The sequence below is a fragment of the Ranitomeya imitator genome, chromosome 2 (genome assembly GCF_032444005.1).
Source record: "Ranitomeya imitator isolate aRanImi1 chromosome 2, aRanImi1.pri, whole genome shotgun sequence".
NCBI classification, from domain to species: domain Eukaryota; kingdom Metazoa; phylum Chordata; class Amphibia; order Anura; family Dendrobatidae; genus Ranitomeya; species Ranitomeya imitator.
In genome coordinates this window covers 158,291,620-158,315,466 of record NC_091283.1, presented here as the reverse complement: position 1 = coordinate 158,315,466, position 23,847 = coordinate 158,291,620, and the positions used below count along the sequence as shown (strand labels likewise).

The following is a 23,847-nucleotide window of genomic DNA, read 5'->3' as shown; positions in this document are numbered from 1 at the left end:
GGATAATTCTTGGGTTTTTGCCTCTGATGTCCACGCCGCTGATTTGGTGCGTGCCTTTCATCTGGCTCATCCTGATCGGCCTGGGGGCTCTGGTGAGGGTTCGGTGACCCCTCCTCAAGGGGGGTACTGTTGTGAATTCTGCTTTTGGGCTCCCTCCGGTGGTTGTAGGTGGTAATGCAGTTTTATCTGGGCTGCAGTCCTGGACAGATGTTTCTGCTGATTGCAATTCTGACTGGGGTATTTAGCTTTGCAGGACTCATTAGTCCTTGCCAGTTGTCAATGTTTCTTGGGAAGTGTTGGATCCCTGTCTGGCTTCTCCTACTTAGCTGCCAATTCAGCAAAGATAAGTGTCTGTTTCTTTTTCTATGGCACACAAGCTGTGTGCTTGTTCTTTGATTGTATTCCTGCTCTGAGTTTAGTAGTCTCTGGAGTTGCAGATATACGTTCCACGTCTTTAGTTAGATGGAGGAATTTTTTGTATAATCTGCTGTGGATATTTTTGGTAGGGTTTTAATACTGACCGCACAGAACTCTGTCCTATCCTTTCCTATTTTAGCTAGAGTGGCCTCTTGTGCTAAATCCTGTTTTCTGACTGTGTGTGTCTTCCCTCTCCTACTCACAGCCAATATTTGTGGGGGGCTGCCAATCCTTTGGGGTTCTGCTCTGAGGCAAGGTAGTATTCCTATTTCCATCTTTAGGGGTATTTAGTCCTCCGGCTGTGACGAGGTGTCTAAGGCTTGTTAGGTACACCCCACGGCTACTTCTAGTTGCGGTGTTAAGATCAGGATTTGCGGTCAGTATAGTTACCACCTACTCCAGTGAAAGTTTTCATGCTGCTCCAAGGTCACCGGATAATAACAGTAAACATTATTACTATCTACTTTGTCTTGATTACATTAACTCACTATCTATTATATTACTTCTATAATATATTAACTTTTCAACACAGTGCAACAAGTAACCAATCCCTTTAAAGGCAAAGTCAAGTCTTTTTCTGAGGTAGTGCAAAGCATTAATCACATCATCAATGTTCAAGTCTATTTAAAGGCGACGTGAAGCGAGGGACCCGTGACGAACCCCCAACGTTGGTCTTGGGTGGGCTACAAGACGTGTAATCCTGACCTGGAATTCTGCCACACCAACGGGTTTTTCTTCAGGTCTGTAAAGCAAAGCAATTATTACAGCAAGATTTTAACAGCAGTTTCTGTTAAGAGGCAGTCTCTGTAAAAGCCCTGTTGTGAATTCTGCTTTTGGGCTCCCTCTGGTGGCTGTAGGTGGTAATGCAGTTGTCCCTGGCCTGCAGTTCTGGACAGGTGTATCTGCTGATTGCAAATCTGACTGGGGTATTTAGGTTTGCAGGACTCATTAGTCCTTGCCAGTTGTCAATGTTTCTTGTGAAGTGTTGGATCACTTTCTGTCTCTCCCGCTTAGCTGCCAATTCAGCAAAAGATAAGTGTCTGTTTCTTTTCCTGTGGCACACATGCGGTGTGCTAGTATTCTGTGCTATTCATTTGTTTTTCTCTTGTCCAGCTTGGACTGTGTCAGTGTTTTCTCAGTCTTGTTGGATTCTCTGGAGTTGCAGATATACGCTCCACATCTTTAGTTAGATGGTGGAGTTTTTGTATTTTCTGCTGTGGATTTTTTTGGAAGGATTTTTAATACTGACCGCTTAGTATCCTGTCCTATTCTTTCCTATTTAGCTAGTGTGGCCTCATTTGCTAAATCCTGTTTCCTGCCTGCGTGTGTCTTTTCCTCTACTACTCACAGTCATTATTTGTGGGGGGCTGCCTATTCTTTGGGGTTCTGCTCTGAGGCAAGATAGTATTCCTATTTCCATCTATAGGGGTATTTAGTCCTCCGGCTGTGTCGAGGTGTCTAGGTTTTGTTAGGCACACCCCAACGGCTACTTCTAGTTGCGGTGTTAAGATCAGGGTTTGCGGTCTGTATAGTTATCACCTACTCCAGGGAAAGTTTTCATGCTGCTCCAAGGTCACCTGATCATAACAAAGCCCCTTTTGTAAAACCAGTAGAAAGCATCTTTAAGAAGGTGCAAACTATGTACAGTGGACAGTTTGTGATCATGCAACGGTCCATGATTCTGCAGTTTTTAAGGCAAAAGGAAAAGGCAACTTTGTAAACAAAGGATCCCTTTAAACAGGGGACCCCTTTAAGAGTTAACCCTAGATGGGTTCAAAGTGTAAAAAGGAAATGTTTTTAAGAACTATATACAATCTTTTCAGTGCTTCGAGGCTTCATTGCAGTTCTGGAGGTAGCACTGGTGGAGGTAGCCCTGCTGGATACTGGCGCTACCAGGTGCTACATAGGGAGCTCCCTCACTCCAGATGGGGGTCTGAGTGCCCACAGTGTTCCGTTCAGGGGTAGCCAAAGCACAGGCTACCATTGTAGTTGGCTCAGTAGCCACGACAGTCTCGGTATTTGTAACGATACATACCGTGGTCCTAGTAAAGGTACAAGTGGGCGTGACAGTTGTAGTGGTAGTAGTAGTGGTGGTTGTTACAGGAGGCGACATAGCTAGAGCTCTGGTGTGGTGTGTCACAGTGTCTCTTTTCTTGTACACATCTAGGGCAAACCAGCCTTTTTCACCTAAATGTCTGGTGTAGGTGACTGTGTCTCCCGGGTATAAGTCTCTGTCTGGGTGGCCTTCCCAGAGGTGTGATTCTACGTCCCTCCTATTCACAAAGATTTCGGCATACAGTCCTTTTTCTTTGATAAAACCCCATCCTCCTTGGAGTTTAAAGGGACACTGTCACCTGGATTTGGAGGGAACAATCTTCAGCCATGGAGGCAGGGTTTTTGATTCACCCTTTCCTTACCCGCTGGCTGCATGCTGGCTGCAATATTGGATTGAAGTTCATTCTCTGTCCTCCGTAGTACATGCCTGCACAAGGTGCAATCTTGCCTTGCGCAGGCGTGTACTATGGAGGACAGAGAATGAACTTCAATCCAATATTGCAGCCAGCATGCAGCCAGCGGGTAAGGAAAGGGTGAATCAAAAACCCCAAAACCCCGCCTCCATGGCTGAAGATTGTTCCCTCCAAATCCAGGTGACAGTGTCCCTTTAAAGGCTACGACTGTGCCCTGCCTACGCGGGGCCTGGTTGATGGTACGGTCCTTGCTGGCCTGGGCTTTGACTTGCAGGTCGCGTTTATCAAAGGCTTTACGTTGGGCCTGGTGTCTCTCTTTCTCTTCCTCCCACTTGTGGGCAAGCTGGGCCTGGTAGTCCTCCCAACTCAAAACCTCCACAGTCTCTCCTTTCTGTTTTGCTCCCCCGGGGAACCCCATAAAATCTGGTCAGGATTCACCCAGCGGTATACAGTCCGCTCTGCATATACTTCACCCGTCTGGGTGGTAGGCGCAATTGGGGCCTGCATGAACTGCTCCATCCCGTGGCCTGGTCCCAAGGTTTGAGACGCTGCAGGCGGTGGGTAAAGCGAGGAGGTGGCGCTGCTACGGGACCTACCAGCAGGTCTTCGGTCACCGGGCAGGGTCAGCGTTCTTACCTGCCGCAGCGGTGTCTTCGACGTCGGCTGGCTCTGCTGGCGGCGGCGTCTGCAGCGGTGTTGGCAGCGGCTCCTGGAGCAGTGTCGGTGCTGGTGGGTCCTCCGCAGATGGTGTCCGGGGCCTTGGTCTTCACACGCAGCTGCAGAAGCTGTTCAATCAGCTCGTCCACTCCAGCCTGAAGGGAATCGGCATCAGCGGTGGGGGCCTGGTTGCGATGCCTCTCCGGGTAGCTGGGGGAGTCTTCTACTCCGACCCCATGCTCTGGCTCCGGGCAGCTGGCCATGGCGTCCTCCACGTGGCCGGTTCCTTCCTCGTCCTTTTCCCGCTCTCTCCTCCGTGGGCGGTTTCTGTTTCTTTGTCTCCGCCCTGTTGTGAATTCTATTGTCAAGCTCCCTCCTGTGGTCATGAATGGTACTTCGGCTGGTTCTGTCCATGGGCTTCCTCTGGTGGTTGTGAGTGGAGCTGCGGCTTCTGAGTTTCCTTCTACAGGTGACGAGGTTAATTCGTTAGCTGGCTGCTCTATTTAACTCCACTTAGATCATTGCTCCATGCCACCTGTCAATGTTCCAGTATTTGTCTAGCTCTCTCCTGGATTGTTCTTGTGACCTGTCTTCCCAGCTGAAGCTAAGTTACTGCTTGTTTTTCTCTGGTTTGCTATTTTTCTGTCCAGCTTGCTATTTTGATTTTTGTCTTGCTTGCTGGAAGCTCTGGGACGCAGAGGGAGCGCCTCCGCACCGTGAGTCGGTGCGGAGGGTCTTTTTGCGCCCTCTGCGTGGTCTTTTTGTAGGTTTTTGTACTGACCGCAAAGTTACCTTTCCTATCCTCTGTCTGTTCAGTAAGTCAGGCCTCACTGTGCTAAATCTGTTTCATCTCTGTGTTTGTAATTTTCATCTTTACTCACAGTCATTATATGTGGGGGGCTGCCTTTTTCTTTGGGGAATTTCTCTGAGGCAAGGTAGGCTTTATTTTTCTATCTCTAGGGCTAGCTAGTTTCTTAGGCTGTGTCGAGTTGCATAGGGAGCGTTAGGAGCAATCCACGGCTATTTCTAGTGTGTGTGATAGGATTAGGGATTGCGGTCAGCAGAGTTCCCACGTCTCAGAGCTCGTCCTATATTATTAGTAACTATCAGGTCATTCCGTGTGCTCTTACCCACTAGGTCCATTATTGTCCTTACCACCAGGTCATAACACCGCCCGCCATTGAGGATCAGGAGGTGAATCTCAGCTGCTGCCGGACACGTCCTCAAGGTACAGAGATATTTAGACTGGGCGGCCATTATTTTTCGCGCTTCTCAGTTCGTTCACGCCCACAACGCCACGCCCTTCTTCTTCCCTTGCACTCCTCGTGGTGCTGTAATGGCGGCGGTTTTGGCAGGAATTTTGGCGGTAAATGGCAATACACAGTCTTTCAGCACAACACAGTTCAAATACAATTCTGGCACAATTCTTAGGCGCACATGACCCTATTTTCAGGCTTAAGTAGATCCTGTTCGTGACGCCTAAAGATTGTAGCGCCCCCAAGGGCTAGGGGAACTCGGTACCGTGCCCTTCGGTTGTTAAAGGGGATGTCCGTTATTAAATGGGGAAAGGTCTTTAAAGGGATAATGTTCGTGACGCCACCTGTGGTATTCGGTCAGTGTGACCGACGCTGCTTAGGGGTCCGTGATGTTATGGCAGGTAGATGGTATACCTTCCCACAGGTGAAGTATGTCCCCAGGGCTTCCCGACTTGTAGAGGGTGGATTGTGTGAGGCGCAGTGAAGAACAAGGACACAAGGGTGCAGTCTCTTTACCTTTTTACTGAAGGTTCAGCATCCACAGTCCAGAGCACCAGATCACAGGGCAGGCAGAGTCCGGCCGGTCCGAAGGCAAATCCAGAGTCCCCTTATCTAGGTGGAAATCAGTAGCCTTCCTCTAGCGCCTGAGTGTTGTAGTACCTCCCTGCTGAGCTTCTCGGTAAGGTCCTCACAACTGTTGTAGATGTTCTAGATGTTATGTCTCTTTCTCTCTCTGTCCCCCAGATGGTAAGGATAGGACAAACCCGTATGACTGATGGCCTGAGGCTTTTTACAGGAACACTATCACGCCCCAGCCCCCACAGTTGCCACTGTGCCTCCTGGGTATAAGGTCGGGCAACTAATATGGAACTAGCTGTCCTGCCGGTCTCTGGAGCCAGGCTTGGAGACGATGACTCTCTCGGTGTTCCGGCTACCGGCTTCTGCGCCTCAGAAAGGAGGCAGCCTTTTTACAGGGCAGAACTCCTTCCGGTTTCCTCTCCTTTTGCTATGACTTCGTTTCTCACTCTCAGCAACGCAGTTCCTTTCAATGTCTCTTTCTTAGGATGCTGCCGAATTGGTAAGCAGGCGCAGCTCTGTGGCCTTCTGTCTAGGCCTCTGACAAGATCCCACTCCTGTCAGGGACCCTCCTGTCTGCAGCTGCTAGATGTTCCTCCTTTCTCTGTCTGCCTGACAGGTGCTGCCTGGGTGAAGCCCAGTCAGCTTCTGCCTCACTTCCTATCCAGACCACCTGTTTTACCTAATTGTGAGGAGTGCCCTAATAGATAGGAGCATGGTTCCCCCGGCGGACTGGAGTGTGAAGTGTGTTGTGTGGTTTGTGATACCTGGTAAGGTGATCTCCTTTATTGCCTTCAGACGTAACATCACTCCCCCTGGTGGAAGAATGACATTACTGCAACGACCAGGACCCTGGGGTGCTGCACTTCCTTGTTGGAGGCACGGGTGTTCAGGACCCAAGCCTCCCGTAGCTCCTCTTTCGGCTGGGTTATTGCTTTGCTGGCGGCCTCGTACTCCCGCAATATGGCGACCACTCAGGAGGAGAAGGAAGTCGTACACTCACTGGAACGCATCCCCCCCCCAGGATGTTCCTGGGATTTTCTTCCTGGGGGTGCCCGTCTCCCTCTCTGGGCGGACGATGAGTTGTCTCGGGGTTGGAGTAGGTGGGTACGTTCCTTCTCTCCCGTCCTGGTCTTCTCACTCCCTCCTGGGCTGGTTGCTGTTTCTCCCTGTCCCCCGCTGGCACAGACCGGGGAACAGAAGCCTGGGAAGCCATGCCGGCCTCTCAGGAAGCCTGCCTCTCCCAGGGGAGAAGAGAGGCAGACTCTGGTCCTCCTCCTAGAAGTCCTGGAGCTACTGAGGCAGATGCTGCTCCTAGCAGGGAGTAATAGATTGTAGTCACTTGTCCTGCAGTTGCCTCTCCCTGGTAATGACTGATAACAGGGAGTAATAGCTAGTAGTCACCGGTCACCACAGAGCTGGAAGAATGTACCTACTTTACAAAGGGAAATTCCAATGATCAGTTTGTATACAGCCATGGTAACCTTTGCATACAGTTTGCATGCAAGTCCTGCAAATCCTGTCTATACAAGCAGAACTGCAGTATAAAGCATGGAGGAGCAAAGAATGAAGCAACCTGTGATTAGACATGAGGTGGAGTTCAGACAGTATCACACGTTATAGGATTAGATACACGGCTCAGCAGACAGTATCACACATGATAGGATTAGATACACAGCTCAGCAGACAGTATCACACATGATAGGATTAGATACACAGCTCAGCAGACAGTATCACACATGATAGGATTAGATACACGGCTCAGCAGACAGTATCACAGGATAGGATTAGATACACGGCTCAGCAGACAGTATCACACATGATAGGATTAGATACACCGCTCAGCAGACAGTATCACAGGATAGATACACGGCTCAGCAGACAGTATCACACATGATAGGATTAGATACACAGCTCAGCAGACAGTATCACACGTTATAGGATTAGATACACGGCTCAGCAGACAGTATCACACAGGATGGGATTAGATACACAGCCCAGCAGACAGTATCACACCGGATAGGATTAGATACACAGCTCAGCAGACAGTATCACACAGGATAGGATTAGATACACAGCCCAGCAGACAGTATCACACCGGATAGGATTAGATACACAGCTCAGCAGACAGTATCACACCGGATAGGATTAGATACACAGCTCAGCAGACAGTATCACACATGATAGGATTAGATACACAGCTCAGCAGACAGTATCACACAGGATAGGATTAGATGCACGGCTCAGCAGACAGTATCACACAGGATAAGACTAGATTCACCAAATGAACAGCACACGGAAGTTCAGTGACATTACATATGATTGGAGTTGTAGTGCTGTGTGGTTGTAGTGCTGTGTGATATGATGGGGGCATAGCTAGGGGAAGTGAGGCTGTCCCTTTAAGAGTGGGGGGAGCCAGGGCAGAGGATGTAACTGAATGCAGTAAGAGGAGGAGGGCGGCAGAGATGGTCACACAGCTGAGTGCTGGGCAGAGTGCAGACCCTGCGCCAATCCATGTGCCACCTCCGGGCAGCATCGCGTAGTGTGTCCGGGGGTCTCCGGCGTACAGTAGGTTCCACACAGAGCCCCCTCCTCCTACAATCTGTCGTCGCTCTCTGATCCTCTGCTTATCTTTCTATCTGATGTCAGTGTCATGGACGCGGCTTCTGCACGTCACCTGCCGCTAGATAACCCAGTGGAGTAAGGCTGACCGAGGCAGCGGTGCAGGTCCGGCGCCCACCATGGGGTTCCTGCACCAGCTGCACCTACTGCTCTGGAAGAACGTCTCCCTGAAGCGGAGAAGCCCGGTATGTAACGACATCCTGGATTTATAGAGCACAAACATACTCTGCAGCCTTGGCAAGGGTTAACTCTGGAGGGCACACAATGGGTTAATGGCAGTGGACAGCTGGCAGGGCCTAGTGGGCTTCATGAGTATGGAGGGCACATTCCTGATCTGTGCAGGGTGTCACACAGGGAATGGTGACTTCACCTACATGTGACTCTAGGCGACAAATGTCACAAGCATCTAATGTACCTGCCATCTTGTCTGCCACCTGCCAGGAGGGGGCTGTCATTAATGTCTTCCCTACCCCTCTGCTCCCTCTTCTCCCTACCCCTCTGCTCCCTCTTCGCCCTACCCCTCTGCTCTCTCTTCGCCCTACCCCTCTGCTCTCTCTTCGCCCTACCCCTCTGCTCTCTCTTCGCCCTACCCCTCTGCTCTCTCTTCGCCCTACCCCTCTGCTCTCTCTTCGCCCTACCCCTCTGCTCTCTCTTCGCCCTACCCCTCTGCTCTCTCTTCGCCCTACCCCTCTGCTCTCTCTTCGCCCTACCCCTCTGCTCTCTCTTCGCCCTACCCCTCTGCTCTCTCTTCGCCCTACCCCTCTGCTCTCTCTTCGCCCTACCCCTCTGCTCTCTCTTCGCCCTACCCCTCTGCTCTCTCTTCGTCCTACCCCTCTGCTCTCTCTTCGTCCTACCCCGCTGCTCTCTCTTCTCCCTACCCCGCTGCTCTCTTCTCCCTACCCCGCTGCTCTCTCTTCTCCCTACCCCTCTGCTTTCTCTTCTCTCTACCCCTCTGCCCTCTCTTTCCTTCCACTCTGCCTTCTCTTCTCTTTCCTTCCACTCTGCCCTCTTTCCTTCCACTCTGCCCTCTTTCCTTCCACTCTGCCTTCTCTTCCCTTCCACTCTGCCCTCTCTTCTCTTCTGCTCTGCCCTCTCTTCCGCTCTGCCCTCTCTTCTCTTTCCTTCCGCTCTGCCCTCTCTTCTCTTCCCTTCCGCTCTGCCCTCTCTTCTCTTCCCTTCCGCTCTGCCCTCTCTTCTCTTCCGCTCTGCCCTCTCTTGTCTTCCCTTCCGCTCTGCCCTCTCTTGTCTTCCCTTCCGCTCTGCCCTCTCTTGTCTTCCCTTCCGCTCTGCCTTCTCTTGTCTTCCCTTCCGCTCTGCCCTCTCTTGTCTTCCCTTCCGCTCTGCCCTCTCTTGTCTTCCCTTCCGCTCTGCCCTCTCTTGTCTTCCCTTCCGCTCTGCCCTCTCTTGTCTTCCCTTCCGCTCTGCCCTCTCTTGTCTTCCCTTCCGCTCTGCCCTCTCTTGTCTTCCCTTCCGCTCTGCCCTCTCTTGTCTTGTCTTCCCTTCCGCTCTGCCCTCTCTTGTCTTGTCTTCCCTTCCGCTCTGCCCTCTCTTGTCTTGTCTTCCCTTCCGCTCTGCCCTCTCTTGTCTTGTCTTCCCTTCCGCTCTGCCCTCTCTTGTCTTGTCTTCCCTTCCGCTCTGCCCTCTCTTGTCTTGTCTTCCCTTCCGCTCTGCCCTCTCTTGTCTTGTCTTCCCTTCCGCTCTGCCCTCTCTTGTCTTGTCTTCCCTTCCGCTCTGCCCTCTCTTGTCTTGTCTTCCCTTCCGCTCTGCCCTCTCTTGTCTTGTCTTCCCTTCCGCTCTGCCCTCTCTTGTCTTCTCTTCCCTTCCGCTCTGCCCTCTCTTGTCTTGTCTTCCCTTCCGCTCTGCCCTCTCTTGTCTTGTCTTCCCTTCCGCTCTGCCCTCTCTTGTCTTGTCTTCCCTTCCGCTCTGCCCTCTCTTGTCTTCTCTTCCCTTCCGCTCTGCCCTCTCTTGTCTTCTCTTCCCTTCCGCTCTGCCCTCTCTTGTCTTCTCTTCCCTTCCGCTCTGCCCTCTCTTGTCTTCTCTTCCCTTCCGCTCTGCCCTCTCTTGTCTTCTCTTCCCTTCCGCTCTGCCCTCTCTTGTCTTCTCTTCCCTTCCGCTCTGCCCTCTCTTGTCTTCTCTTCCCTTCCGCTCTGCCCTCTCTTGTCTTCTCTTCCCTTCCGCTCTGCCCTCTCTTGTCTTCTCTTCCCTTCCGCTCTGCCCTCTCTTGTCTTCTCTTCCCTTCCGCTCTGCCCTCTCTTGTCTTCTCTTCCCTTCCGCTCTGCCCTCTCTTGTCTTCTCTTCCCTTCCGCTCTGCCCTCTCTTGTCTTCTCTTCCCTTCCGCTCTGCCCTCTCTTGTCTTCTCTTCCCTTCCGCTCTGCCCTCTCTTGTCTTCTCTTCCCTTCCGCTCTGCCCTCTCTTGTCTTCTCTTCCCTTCCGCTCTGCCCTCTCTTGTCTTCTCTTCCCTTCCGCTCTGCCCTCTCTTGTCTTCTCTTCCCTTCCGCTCTGCCCTCTCTTGTCTTCTCTTCCCTTCCGCTCTGCCCTCTCTTGTCTTCTCTTCCCTTCCGCTCTGCCCTCTCTTGTCTTCTCTTCCCTTCCGCTCTGCCCTCTCTTGTCTTCTCTTCCCTTCCGCTCTGCCCTCTCTTGTCTTCTCTTCCCTTCCGCTCTGCCCTCTCTTGTCTTCTCTTCCCTTCCGCTCTGCCCTCTCTTGTCTTCTCTTCCCTTCCGCTCTGCCCTCTCTTGTCTTCTCTTCCCTTCCGCTCTGCCCTCTCTTGTCTTCTCTTCCCTTCCGCTTTGTCTTCTCTTCCCTTCCGCTCTGCCCTCTCTTCTCTTCTCTTCTCTTTGCTTCCACTCGGCCTGTGCTCTTCGCCCTCTCTTCTCTTCCCCTCTGCCCCTTCTTTTCTTTGCTTCCACTCGGCCTGTGCGCTCTGCCCTCTCTACCCTACCGCTCCATCTCTGTTGTCCACCTTTATATTCAGTCTGTGCTCTGCTTGCATCTAATCCTTCTCTATTCTCACTCTCGTGTATAGAGTTGATTTGTCTATTGCCTCAGCGACCTCTCTGTCTCTTACTAATGTACTCTCTCTTACCCTGTAGTCTCTTGCTGTTTCTTGCATACATAGTTTTCCACCATCTCCTACCTGTATATTTTCTAGCTGTCTCTTCCTCCTGGGCTATGTTCAGCTGTTTCTTTCCTTTCTATTCTGTTCTCTTGCATGTATATTGTTCAGCGGTCTCTTTTCTCGCTCATCACCTGCTGTCTGCCCATTCCCCCCCCCCTTCCCCGGGTGGGTGAAATAAATAATCCCCATTGATTTAGATCTAGGGTGCAGCAGATATATGAATGGAGGTCAATGCAGCGGTATAGTGTAGGCAGTTGTGCGGCCACTCTCCAGACGTAGGACTCGATCATTCATCTCTGTTACTGTGCGCAATCTGTTCATTGACCCACATAGGATCACATATTTAGAGTCCAAGCTCCTCGGGCAAGTATGCCATCATGAAAAGCAATACAATATTTGCGACTATATTGCCCTGATGGTCGTTTGCTTTGTTTGCCTTGCTTGTCCATTTGGACGTGTATGTGTGTGGGTCGCCCATCACATCGCCGGTAATAAAGGGGGAAACTCCCTTTTTCAACTAATGGGTTGCTGGAATAAAAAAAAATGTTATTATTCGGTGTGCTTATTTTTGCAATCATCTGAAATATAAGAATATGTAAATTTACGCACTTGGCTGAAAATCGTTTTAAAGGGAACCTGTCGCAATTTTTTTTTTCATGTCTAAACTATCACCTTAATCAGCGCCTGTGATGCATTCTATAAAGAGCTATATAACCCCCTGAATCCCTCTGTATACCCTCCAAAAACCTTTTGAAATTCTCCTAAGCTCTATGTAAATCCTGACGGTCCGATCCTATAGGCGCCATTGCTGCGGTGTCTATCCCTCCTCCTCGCTGCCGTTCTCTGTCCTCCTGTTTTGATTGACGCGGATGACTCGCATGCCCATCATGTTTTAGGGTCTGCCCCCAATCGGGCAGAGCAAAGTGCGCAGGCATGAGATTTCGCCCGGCTGTATGGATAATGCTGGAGGTATCATCCATGTCAATAAGAGCAAGAGGACGGGGAACAGCAGCCAAGAGGAGGGATGAACGCCTATCGGACCGGACCGTCAGGATTTACATAAATCATGGACTCATTTCAAAGGGTTTTTGGGGGGTATACAAGGGGAGTTGGGGTTGTATACCCCTTTATGGAATGCAGCACAGTTGCTGATTAATGTGATCGTCTTAATTCAGACATGAAAAAACTGGTGACAGGTTCCTTTTAAATCCTGATGTTCCTCAGGGAGGGCGATTTCGGTATGAAAGTCTGCTTCAGTTGGCTGCCGCCTGTTTATTTCTCTGTAATATGGCCACCTGGTGCTGTCTACACGGCCGAGGGCACGGCTTGCCGCTGTGTCACTGCATGGAGAGACCCCACCAGGCCTTGATCGAAGGCTGTCTCTAGCAGTAGATGACACTAGCGCCTCTTCACCCACTTCTGCTGCGGGGAGCAAAGTGAATGATCCGCCAATTCCGACTCCATAATTCACAATCCGCCTCCTGCGAGAAAGAATATATCCACAAACCCAATAACACTGTGACTCACGTCATGTTATGTACACATATAAAGCTTCCAGGCTCTAACTGGGTCAATGCAGGAAGCCGGCGGAAGCTATATGTACATGCAAATCCCTATAGTGGAGACCTGTTAGTCCCCCAAATGTAAAATGTAACCCCATCTACTATAACCATCAGCAATCATCGCTCAGTCACAGGGAAAGGAGGTGTCATGAACACTGGTTAATGGCATCATTTTTATTCTGAATGTGTATTCTCCCATCATGCATCAAAACGAAGCCCAGATTTCATCTTCTCTTCATGCTGGGGGAAGAAATCTTCACTGTCACCCCCTGCTGAGTCGTGTTTTGGTTCCCAGAGAAGTGTAGTGAAAAAGAAAATTATTATGGCCCCCATGTGCAAGAATATCTACTATAAAATTGTCTAAGGGTCACTTCCGTCTTTCTGTCTGTCACGGATATTCATTGGTCGCGGCCTCTGTCTGTCATGGAATCCAAGTCGCTGATTGGTCTCGCCAGCTGCCTGTCATGGCTGCCGCGACCAATCAGCGAAGGCCACAGTCCGATTAGTCCCTCCCTACTCCCCTGCAGTCAGCGCCCGCTCCATACTCCCCGCAGTCACCGCTCACACAGGGTTAATGCCAGCGGTAACGGACCGCGTTATGCCGCGGGTAACTCACTCCATTACCCCCGCTATTAACCCTTTGTGTCCTCAACTTTTTAATATTGATGCTGCCTATGCAGCGTCAATAGTAAAAGGATCTAATGTTAAAAAAAAAAAAAATCATTATATACTCACCTTCCGCCGCCTTTCCCGCTCCTCGTGACGCTCCGGTAACCGCTCCATGCAAGCGGCAGGTTCCGGTGGCAAGGATGGTATGCGACAAGGACCTGCCATGACGTCACGGTCATGTGACCGCGACGTCATCACGGGTCCTGCGCTACCAACTCTGGGACCTGAAGCTGCTGAGTGCACCGCACACAGGCGACATGACTACAAGGGCTCCCTCGGAAGGTGAGTATATGTTTATTTTTTAACCTGTGACATACGTGGCTGGGCAATATACTACGTGGCTGGGCAATATACTACATGGCTGGGCAATATACTACGTCACTGTGTAATATACTACGTGGCTCTGTGCTGTATACTACATCACTGGGCAATATACTACGTAACTGGGCAATATACTACGTGGCTCTGTGCTGTGTACTACTATACTACGCGGCTGGGCAATATACTACGTAGACATGCATATTCTAGAATACCCGATGCGTTAGAATCAGGCCACCATCTAGTATCTAATATAATATTACCCCTATGTACAAGAATATAACTACTATATTACTGCCCCCTATGTACAAGAATATAACTACTATATTACTGCCCCCTATGTACAAGAATATAACTACTATAATACTGCTCCTATGTACAAGAATATAACTACTATGATACTGCTGCTATGTACAAGAATATAACTGCTATAATACTGCTCCTATGTACAAGGGTATAACTATTACTAGATGGTGGCCCGATTCTAACACATCGGGTATTCTAGAATATGTATGTATGTATATAGCAGAGGCCACGTAGTATATAGCAAATACTACGTGGCCTGTGCTAAAAACTATGTGGCTGCTATATACATACATACATACATACATACATACATATTGTAGAATACCCGATGCGTTAATACAGGCCACGCAGTATATAACAGTGGCCACGCAGTATATAACACAGAACAAACAGTATATAACGCAACCCACGCAGTATATAGCAGCCACGCAGTATATAACACAGGCGACGTAGTATATAACATGGGCACATAGTATATAGCACAGCCCACGGAGTATATAACACAGCCCACGTACTATATAACACAGCCCACGCAGTATATAGCAGCCACGCAGTATATAACACAGGCGATGCAGTATATAACACAGCGCACGTAACATATAACACAGGGCACGTAGTATATAGCACAGCCCACGGAGTATATCACACAACCCACGGAGTATATAACACTGCACATGTAGTATATAGCAGCCACGCGGTATATAACACTGCCCACGCAGTATTTAGCAATGTGGGCACCATATCCCTGTTAAAAAAAATAATTAAAATAAAAAATAGTTATATACTCACCCCCTGGGATCCAGTGAAACTCTGGCGATGCGCTCGCGTCGGCCGCCATCTTCCATTCCCAGGATGCATTGCGAAATTACCCAGATTACTTAGCGGTCTCACCAATACTAATACTAATAGTATTACTATAATAATAACTATTTACTAATAATACTGCCCCCTATGTACAAGAACATAACTACTATAATACTGCCCCTATGTACAAGAATATAACTACTATAATACTGCTCATATGTAAAAGTCACTCTCCTCTGTATACTCTATGCATTTGTTTTTTCTCTGATCGCCCATGACGGCACCACGGAGAGAGGGGATCCGCCCACCAAGGACAGGAAACCTACGGATAAAAAGGCGGTACCACTCTCCTGCATCAGTTGGTTTCCTGTCCTTGATGGGAGACCTACGGACTTACCGGTTCAACGTTGGAATTCCGGGGCCAACCAGTCCGACTCAGACAGCTGGGGTCCCTCTGCCTCGGCTGGGGTGGTGACCCGAAGCACCACCGCTGGGGGCTAGTGGGCCTCTAGGGTGAGTGGGGGAGGTGACAAGGAGTTCGCGGTCACCTCCCCAGGTAAGATGCAGCAGCGGCAACATCCAGGGGGGTCCATCTGTGGTTGCTGGAGGTGCGGCGCGGCCCTCCCCTAGCACGCGTCAGCCTGCACACTGCACTGCCATCGGGCATGCAGAGCCGCGCGGTAGGGTCTGCATAGGACCGGGGGTGCCGGTCAGCAGCGCCATATCTGCACTCCGGGCGGCCATCTTGAGAGTCCGGCGCATGCCCGGAGTTGCGCTGGTCTCGCGAGACGCTGGGGCTTGGATCTGCGCAGGCGCCGCTGGAACCCGACTGCGCAGGCGCCGGCGTTCAACGCTCCTCGCCGTCGGCTGAGCGCTACTGCGCAGGCGCCGAAGGAAAAAAAAAAAAAAGCGGCGGGAGCTTTAAAAGGGAGAATTTACTTCCTCCCAGTGGCTCTGCAGTATATCGGCAAGAGCCTTAGGAGCTACTAGTTGTCGCAGCATCAGCGCAGCACGCGTTATTGGCAGTGACAGCAGACCAGCAGCAGTATGAGCGACCCGGCATCTCCCTTGCCTGAATCACCTCCACCTATAGCATCGCCGCAGCAGCAGCAAAAGAGGCGACAGCAGAAAGGTCACCAGGACACCAGCAAAGAACGCCAAAGGTCTCAACACAGCAAGAAGTCCAGCACGGCGTCGGGGAAAAAGCCAGAGGCAGAGAATCCCCAACCGGTATTTATGGGTCCTGGAGGTGGTAAGTTGATCTTCGTGAAAGTTAGAGACAGTAAGATTATTATTTGTCTCTTTTAGGGGAGGAAAAGCGTAGGTAAAACAAAGCACAAAATCTGTGCCATCTGTAAAGAGGATCTTCCACCCGCATGGGAGAAGCAGCTATGTAATTCCTGCATACAGCAGACTGTATCCGAAAGCCTGCCCGGGTTTGCAACAGATCTTAAAAAGCTGATTAAAGAACAGGTGGAAGACCCCTTTAGATCCCTTAAAAGGGGAAAAAAACGGAGAAGGACCAGACACAGGTCCCCGTCCCCAGTCTCTAAATCTGACAACGATAGTGCGAGTTCAGTATCCTCCGACTCCTCCTCCTCATCTTCATCATCCACTTCTTCCTCAGGAGGTCACAATTGTTTCCTGCTAGAGGACACCGATGGCCTCATAAAGGCAGTGAGGAGTACTATGGGATTAGTAGACTCCCACCCTAAAAAGTCAGCACAAGACATCATGTTTGGGGGCTTAGAACAAAAAAAGAGAAGAGCTTTCCCGCTTAATGAAGCAATTGCAGCGTTCATTAAGAAGGAATGGAAAAAACGCATGAAAAAGACTCTCCTAACTCCAAAAAGGAAATACCCCTTTGAGGATGAATCCTGCTCCTTTTGGGAAAAAGCCCCCAAATTAGATGTAGCAATAGCTAAAGCATCAAAGAAATTCGCTCTCCCGTTTGAGGACATGGAGGTCCTAAAAGACCCTATGGACATGAAGGCGGACGCCTTCCTCAAGGGCTCTTGGGAGTCAGCGGGAGGAGGCCTAAAACCGGCAGTGGCAGCAGCTTGCACATCCCGCTCCCTAATGATCTGGTTAAATCAACTAGAGGGTCAATTAAAGGGGAAAACTTCCCGAGACTCGATGCTGAAGACATTACCTGTAATAAGGGGAGCTGCGGCTTTTCTGGCTGACGCCTCGGCAGACTCTATCAGATTAGCTGCCAGGTCAGCAGTGTTTGCTAATGCGGCCAGGCGTGCCCTCTGGCTTAAGAATTGGCCTGGCGATCTGCAAACAAAAACAAAACTGTGTACTATCCCCTGCGAAGGAGAGTTTTTGTTCGGTTCCACATTAGACGACATCTTGGAAAAAGCAGGGGACAAGAAAAAGTCCTTTCCCTCTCTAGGTCTCCCCTCTTACCGGAAGCCCTTTCGGAACAAGAGGTTTTTCCGCAAGAACCCTGGGAGAGGCCAGGGAAAGTGGGAGGATAAGAGGAACAAAAACAAGGGGTTCATCTTTAACAAAAACCCCAGCAATAACAAGAAACCTTCTCAATGAAGGTTCGCCCCAGGTGGGAGGGAGATAATCTCTCTTTCTCCCAGCCTGGAAAAAGATTACCTCCAGTCAATGGATTCTGAACATTATAGAATCAGGTCTGAGGCTGACATTCAAAAGATGCCCCCGTCCCTCTTTTACGATGACATCTATAAGATCTTCGGCAGAAGAACAGCTGGCACTGGAAAACGAGGTCATCGGGTTAGTAAAAAAGGGAGTACTCCTGGAGGTTCCCCCACAAGAAAGAGGGCAAGGGTACTATTCCCCTCTATTCCTGAGGAAGAAACCAGACGGTTCCTTCAGGACCATTATAAATCTAAAAAAACTAAACGATTACCTGGAGGTTCAAGCATTCAAGATGGAAACGATAAAATCATCTATCAAGATGTTGTTTCCCCAATGCTTCATGGTGGTCCTGGACCTAAAGGACGCATATTATCACGTCCCAATACACAAGGATCACCAGAGATTCCTCAGAATGGCAGTTCACATCAGGGGAGTCCTAAATCACTTCCAATTTTCAGCTCTACCATTTGGTCTTGCCATAGCCCCGAGGGTTTTCACAAAGCTGATAGCAGAGGTAATGGCTCACCTCAGGGAAGAAAATACCCTAATCGTTCCATATCTGGACGATTTCTTGGTGATAGGCTCCTCCCCGCAACATTGCGAGGATCAACTGGCAATAGTGATGCATTCTTTGAAGGAATTGGGTTGGCTAATAAACATAGGAAAATCCAGACTAATGCCTTCTCAGGTCCAGGAGTACCTGGGTCTCACTTTAGACTCCAAAAAGATGGAATGTCGGCTCCCGGAGAACAAGATACAAAAACTAAAAAGTTTAGTATCGAGAACCTAATCTCTCCCCTCCATAACACTCCGTCAGGCCATGTCCCTCTTAGGCTCCATGACCTCTTGCATCCCAGCAGTCCAGTGGGCCCAAATACATTCAAGAGATCTTCAATGGCAGATATTGTCGGAGCAAATCCATCTAGGAGGGCATTTAGATGGGCAGTTAACTCTATCTCCTCGCACCAATCACTCTCTGACATGGTGGAAATCGCAGGAAAATCTTTCCCGGGGAGTCCCGTGGGTAATTCAGATCTCGAAAGTCCTGACTACGGATGCAAGCCCTTCAGGGTGGGGGGCTCATTTGGGCGACCTAGTAACCCAGGGCATTTGGTCTCCATCTACAGTAAACAAATCCTCCAACATGAAGGAGCTCCTTGCAGTAAAATATGCCCTTCAGGAATTCTTGGGGGTCCTTCACTCTCACCATGTAAGAGTAATGTCGGACAATCGGGTGGTAGTATCTTACCTAAATCACCAGGGGGGTACCCGTTCCAAAAATCTAATGGAAGTGACCAAATCAATCCTGCAAATAGCCGAGAGCAACCTCTTATCCCTAACAAGCCTACACATAAGGGGAGTAGACAACTACAAAGCAGACTTCCTCAGCCGGTCCAGTCTAAAACAGGGGGAATGGGAACTAAATCAGGTGATATTCACCCAGATCACAGAAAGATGGGGTGTTCCCAAAATAGATCTCTTTTCGAGTCATCTAAACAAAAAAGTAACCTCCTTCTGCTCCCTATCTCCCCTGGGGAACCCAGTAGCTGTGGACGCTTTCCTGATATCTTGGGGTCTATGCCTTCCCTCCTCTTATTCTGATTCCAGCAATGCTGAGGAAGATTCGGGAGGACGGGGCGCTGGTCATCTTAATTGCCCTGTTCTGGCCGAAGAGACCTTGGTTCTCATGGATGAGGAAGATGTCAATATCCGACCCTTGGGTATTGCCAGACCGCCAGGATCTATTGTCGCAGGGCCCAGTCTGTCATCCTCGAGTCAAGAACTTGCACTTGACAGCTTGGCTTTTGAAAGGAAATTATTAGAAAGCAGGGGGTTCTCTCCAGGATTAATCTCAACTCTGTTACAAAGTAGGAAGCCGGTTACAGCAAAACAATACGGCAAAGTATGGAAAAAATTTCTCTCTTCTTCAGGTGAAAAAAGAGAGAAAGAAATTCCCCTTGCTTCCATACTAGAATTCCTACAAAATGGGTTGGAGATGGGTTTAGCCACTAGCACCCTAAAAGTTCATGTGGCGGCATTAGGATCCCTATTTAACTTTGACTTGGCTTCAAATAGGTGGGTCTCTAGATTCATCAGGGCGGCAGGAAGATCAAGGCCTCTTCCAGTAAAAGTTGTTCCTCAATGGGGCTTAAACTTGGTCCTTAAAGCCCTGACTAGTCCGCCATTCGAACCATTACACGAATCTACAATAAAAAACCTATCTCTCAAAACAGCTTTATTAGTCGCCCTTACTTCTGCCCGTAGGGTTAGCGATTTACAGGCTCTCTCAGTTAACCCTCCTTACACACAATTTCTAGAGGATAGGGTCATTTTAAAAACAGACCCAGCATATCTCCCGAAAGTGGCTTCAAAATTTCACAGGTCTCAAGAGATATCTCTCCCCTCCTTCTGTCCCAATCCTAAAAATAAGGAGGAACAAACACTACATACACTAGATGTAAGAAGATGTCTCTTACATTACCTAGAAGTCACTAGAGAGAGTAGGGAGGATTCCTCTCTGTTTGTGTGTTTCCAGGGTCCCCGGAAGGGGAAAAAAGCATCTAAAGCCACCATAGCAAGATGGATCACGGACGCCATCAGTCTCTCATACTCGGCAAGTGGGATGTCCGTTCCCGGGGAGGTTAAGGCTCACTCAACAAGGGCAGTAGCGACTTCCTGGGCGGAGAAGGCCGGAGCTTCCATTGACCAGATATGTAGAGCTGCTACCTGGTCCTCACCATCCACATTCTATAGGCACTATAGATTGGACCTAATCTCCTCTTCAGACCTTACTTTTGGTAAAAGGGTTCTGGAGGCGGTGGTCCCTCCCTGAATGTACTATCTATGCAATTCTCTCCGTGGTGCCGTCATGGGTGATCAGAGAAAAATATAGTTCTTACCGATAACGGTATTTCTCTGAGCCCATGACGGCACCCGTACATTCCCTCCCTTCACTTGTGGGTGCTCACATCAAAATAGTGCCATAGTCTACTCATAGTTTTAAAGTCACGCGGTATCTAGTTATGATAAACAGTTAAAATTAACAAATGTTTAGTAGTCTCCCATCGTTCTCTATGTAAAACAACTGATGCAGGAGAGTGGTACCGCCTTTTTATCCGTAGGTTTCCTGTCCTTGGTGGGCGGATCCCCTCTCTCCGTGGTGCCGTCATGGGCTCAGAGAAATACCTTTATCGGTAAGAACTATATTTTTTTTAAAACATTTTAAATATGTATTTATGATGTATTAATGACATTTGGCGTACTATGAATCTATCTTTTTGTGAATAGGTCTTTTTATGCATGTGATGTATTGTTTAGATATTAATATCCTACTTCCTAATTATAGTGCCTAGAGATATTATTGACTAAATACCGTATATGATATTCAGGCACTTTGTATGCATGGCTGTTTTTTGTTTCTCTTCATGGTAGACGTAGAAATAGAAAAATATCCAGCGTGTTGAATAAAATTCAGAAGTCTTTATTGAACAATTAAAAAGTCGCACCAGTGTACATGGGCAGAAAAAAATGTGCAAATCTAGCATACGCATTGCAGAATTTAATCCTTATTCATTGCATACTATTTTAACAGCTTTTTATGTCATATGCTGTGCAGACATGTGGTATAGAACCACCAATCACATGTCATCAAGTTCTTACTTATACAAGTGAAACTTTGAAGATACATATAATACATGGTACAAATTCATTATAACCAAATTAATCCATTGAAAATTATAATAACATTTAGATGATCCATACAGTTAGGTCCATATATATTTGGACAGAGACAACATTTTTCTAATTTTGGTTATAGACATTACCACAATGAATTTTAAACAAAACAATTCCAATTCAGTTGAAGTTCAGACTTTCAGCTTTCATTTGAGGGTATCCACATTAAAATTGGATGACGGGTTTAGGAGTTTCAGCTCCTTAACATGTGTCACCCTGTTTTTAAAAGCACCAAAAGTAATTGGACAGATTCAATAATTTTTAAATAAAATGTTCATTTTTAGTACTTGGTTGAAAACCCTTTGTTGGCAATGACTGCCTGAAGTCTTGAACTCATGGACATCACCAGACGCTGTGTTTCCTCCTTTTTGATGCTCTGTCAGGCCTTCACTGCGGTGGTTTTCAGTTGCTGGTTGTTTGTGGGCCTTTATGTCTGAAGTTTAGTCTTTAACAAGTGAAATGCATGCTCAATTGGGTTGAGATCAGGTGACTGACTTGGCCATTCAAGAATATTCCACTTCTTTACTTTAATAAACTACTGGGTTGCTTTGGCTTTATGTTTTGGGTCATTGTCCATCTGTAGTATGAAACGACGACCAATCAGTTTGGCTGCATTTGGCTGGATCTGAGCACACAGTATGGCTCTGAATACCTCAGAATTCATTTGGCTGCTTCTGTCCTGTGTCACATCATCAAAAAACACTAGTGACCCAGTGCCACTGGCAGCCATGCATGCCCAAGCCATCACACTGCCTCCGCCGTGTTTTAGAGATGATGTGGTATGCTTTGAATCATGAGCTGTACCACGCCTTCGCCATACTGTTCTCTTTCCATCATTCTGGTAGAGGTTGATCTTGGCTTCATCTGTCCAAAGAATGTTCTTCCAGAACTGTGCTGGCTTTTTTAGATGCTTTTTAGCAAAGTCCAGTCTAGCGTTTTTATTCTTGATGCTTATGAGTGGCTTGCACCGTGCAGTGAACCCTCTGTATTTACTTTCATACAGTCTTCTCTTTATGGTAGATTTGGATATTGATTCGCCGACCTCCTGGAGAGTGTTGTTCACTTGGTTGGCTGTTGTGAAGGGGTTTCTCTTCACCATGGAGATTATTCTGCGATCATCCACCCCTGTTGTCTTCCGTGGGCACCCAGGTCCTTTTGCATTGATGAGCTCACCAGTGCTTTCTTTCTTTCTCAGGATGTACCAAACTGTTGATTTTGCCACTCCTAATATTGTAGCAATTTCTCGGAAGGGTTTTTTCTGTTTTCGCAGCTTAAGGATGGCTTGTTTCACCTGCATGGAGAGCTTCTTTGACCGCATGTTTACTTCACAGCAAAACCTTCCAAATGCAAGCACCACACCTCAAATCAACTCCAGGCCTTTTATCTGCTTAATTGAGAATGACATAGCAAAGGGATTGCCCACACATGTCCATTAAATAGCCTTGGAGTCAATTGTCCAATTACTTTTGGTCCCTTTAAAAACAGGGTGGCACATGTTAAGGAGCTGAAATTCCTAAACCCTTCATTCAATTTTAATGTGGATACCCTCAAATGAAAGCTGAAAGTCTGAACTTCAACTGCATCTGAATTGCTTTGTTTAAAATTCATTGTGGTAATGTCTATAACCAAAATTAGAAAAATGTTCTCTCTGTCCAAATATATATGGACCTAACTGTATATTTTCCCACTTATCGCATAATAGTTCATTCTTTTCCCCATTCTCAGTTCAATATGTTGGAGTTTAATTCATGCTGTAGGGCTCAGTGGAAATTTGATAACTAAACACCATATCGGGTTGTTAACCAAACACCACCCCTGGACGAAGCATTTCATTGCGAAACGCGCGTCGGGTGTGATGGGTCACCAGCTGTCATCTCCTAAGGCAGTGTTCCCCAAGTCCGGTCCTCAAGAGCCACCAGCAGGTCATGTTTTCAGGATTTCCTGAGTATTGCACAGGCAATAATTCCATCACCTGTGCAATACTCAGGAAATCCTGAAAACATGACCTGTTGGTGGCTCTTGAGGACCGGACTTGGGTAACACTGTCCTAAGGTATAGTACCTTTTACCATGTACTCCTTTACCATTTAAACCTGTTTGTACTCCTCTGTATATCATTTTTCTTTATACACAATTGGCAACTTTGCACTTTTTTCATAGCAACCTGTCTAATGGCAACCCTGCCCTCTATTACTGTAATCCAGCACTGATATGCAGCTGCCAGTCTGGCATAAATATACTATTACATTGTTGGTTTATTGATAGCATTGTATATAGGGCAACTTTGCCCTATATTACTGCACTTTAACAAGGATGTGCAGCTGCTAGTCTTCTATAAACATACTATCAAGTGGTTGCTATAAATTGTTCACATTGTGTATTTTTTATGTTATAGTAGCAATTATATGTATATATGCATTGGGGTCCTACATTAATATGATGTAAATAATTGATTGGGTACTTTCTTATATACTATCTGGGTGTTCCCACCTTTTTCCTGTTTACCTGCGGAGCTTTCTCTCAACTGTTTTACCTACTGCTTTTATGTGTGACTTTAATGTATTGAACAAAATTTATATTTTTTTAACCATTTACACCTTGGCCTTCATTGTAAAGTTCTTGTTGGTGTTTTATATGTCTTTTCCTTTTACGGCCACAGCATAGGATGATTAATTGGTGTACTTCTTTTTGCAAGATAACCTTCCCAGATCCTTTATCCGTTCCTCGTA

The 23,847-nt window shown here is 48.1% G+C and overlaps 1 protein-coding gene across 3 annotated transcripts in view; it reads left to right on the top strand.

The window, feature by feature from the left end:
• The first annotated feature begins 7,809 nt into the window (after positions 1-7,809).
• Positions 7,810-23,847, top strand: part of ABCA2 (ATP binding cassette subfamily A member 2) — an 83,102-nt gene continuing 67,064 nt past the window's right edge. The window contains exons 1-2 of one of the 3 annotated variants that reach the window (XM_069747627.1): positions 7,826-7,942; positions 8,024-8,181. In XM_069747627.1, the coding sequence (XP_069603728.1) occupies positions 8,116-8,181 (66 nt within the window). In that variant the 5' untranslated portion in view covers positions 7,826-7,942; positions 8,024-8,115. Of the gene's footprint in view, positions 8,182-23,847 lie in introns of all 3 variants that reach the window. The other 2 variants (XM_069747626.1, XM_069747628.1) reach the window with 2 other exon arrangements.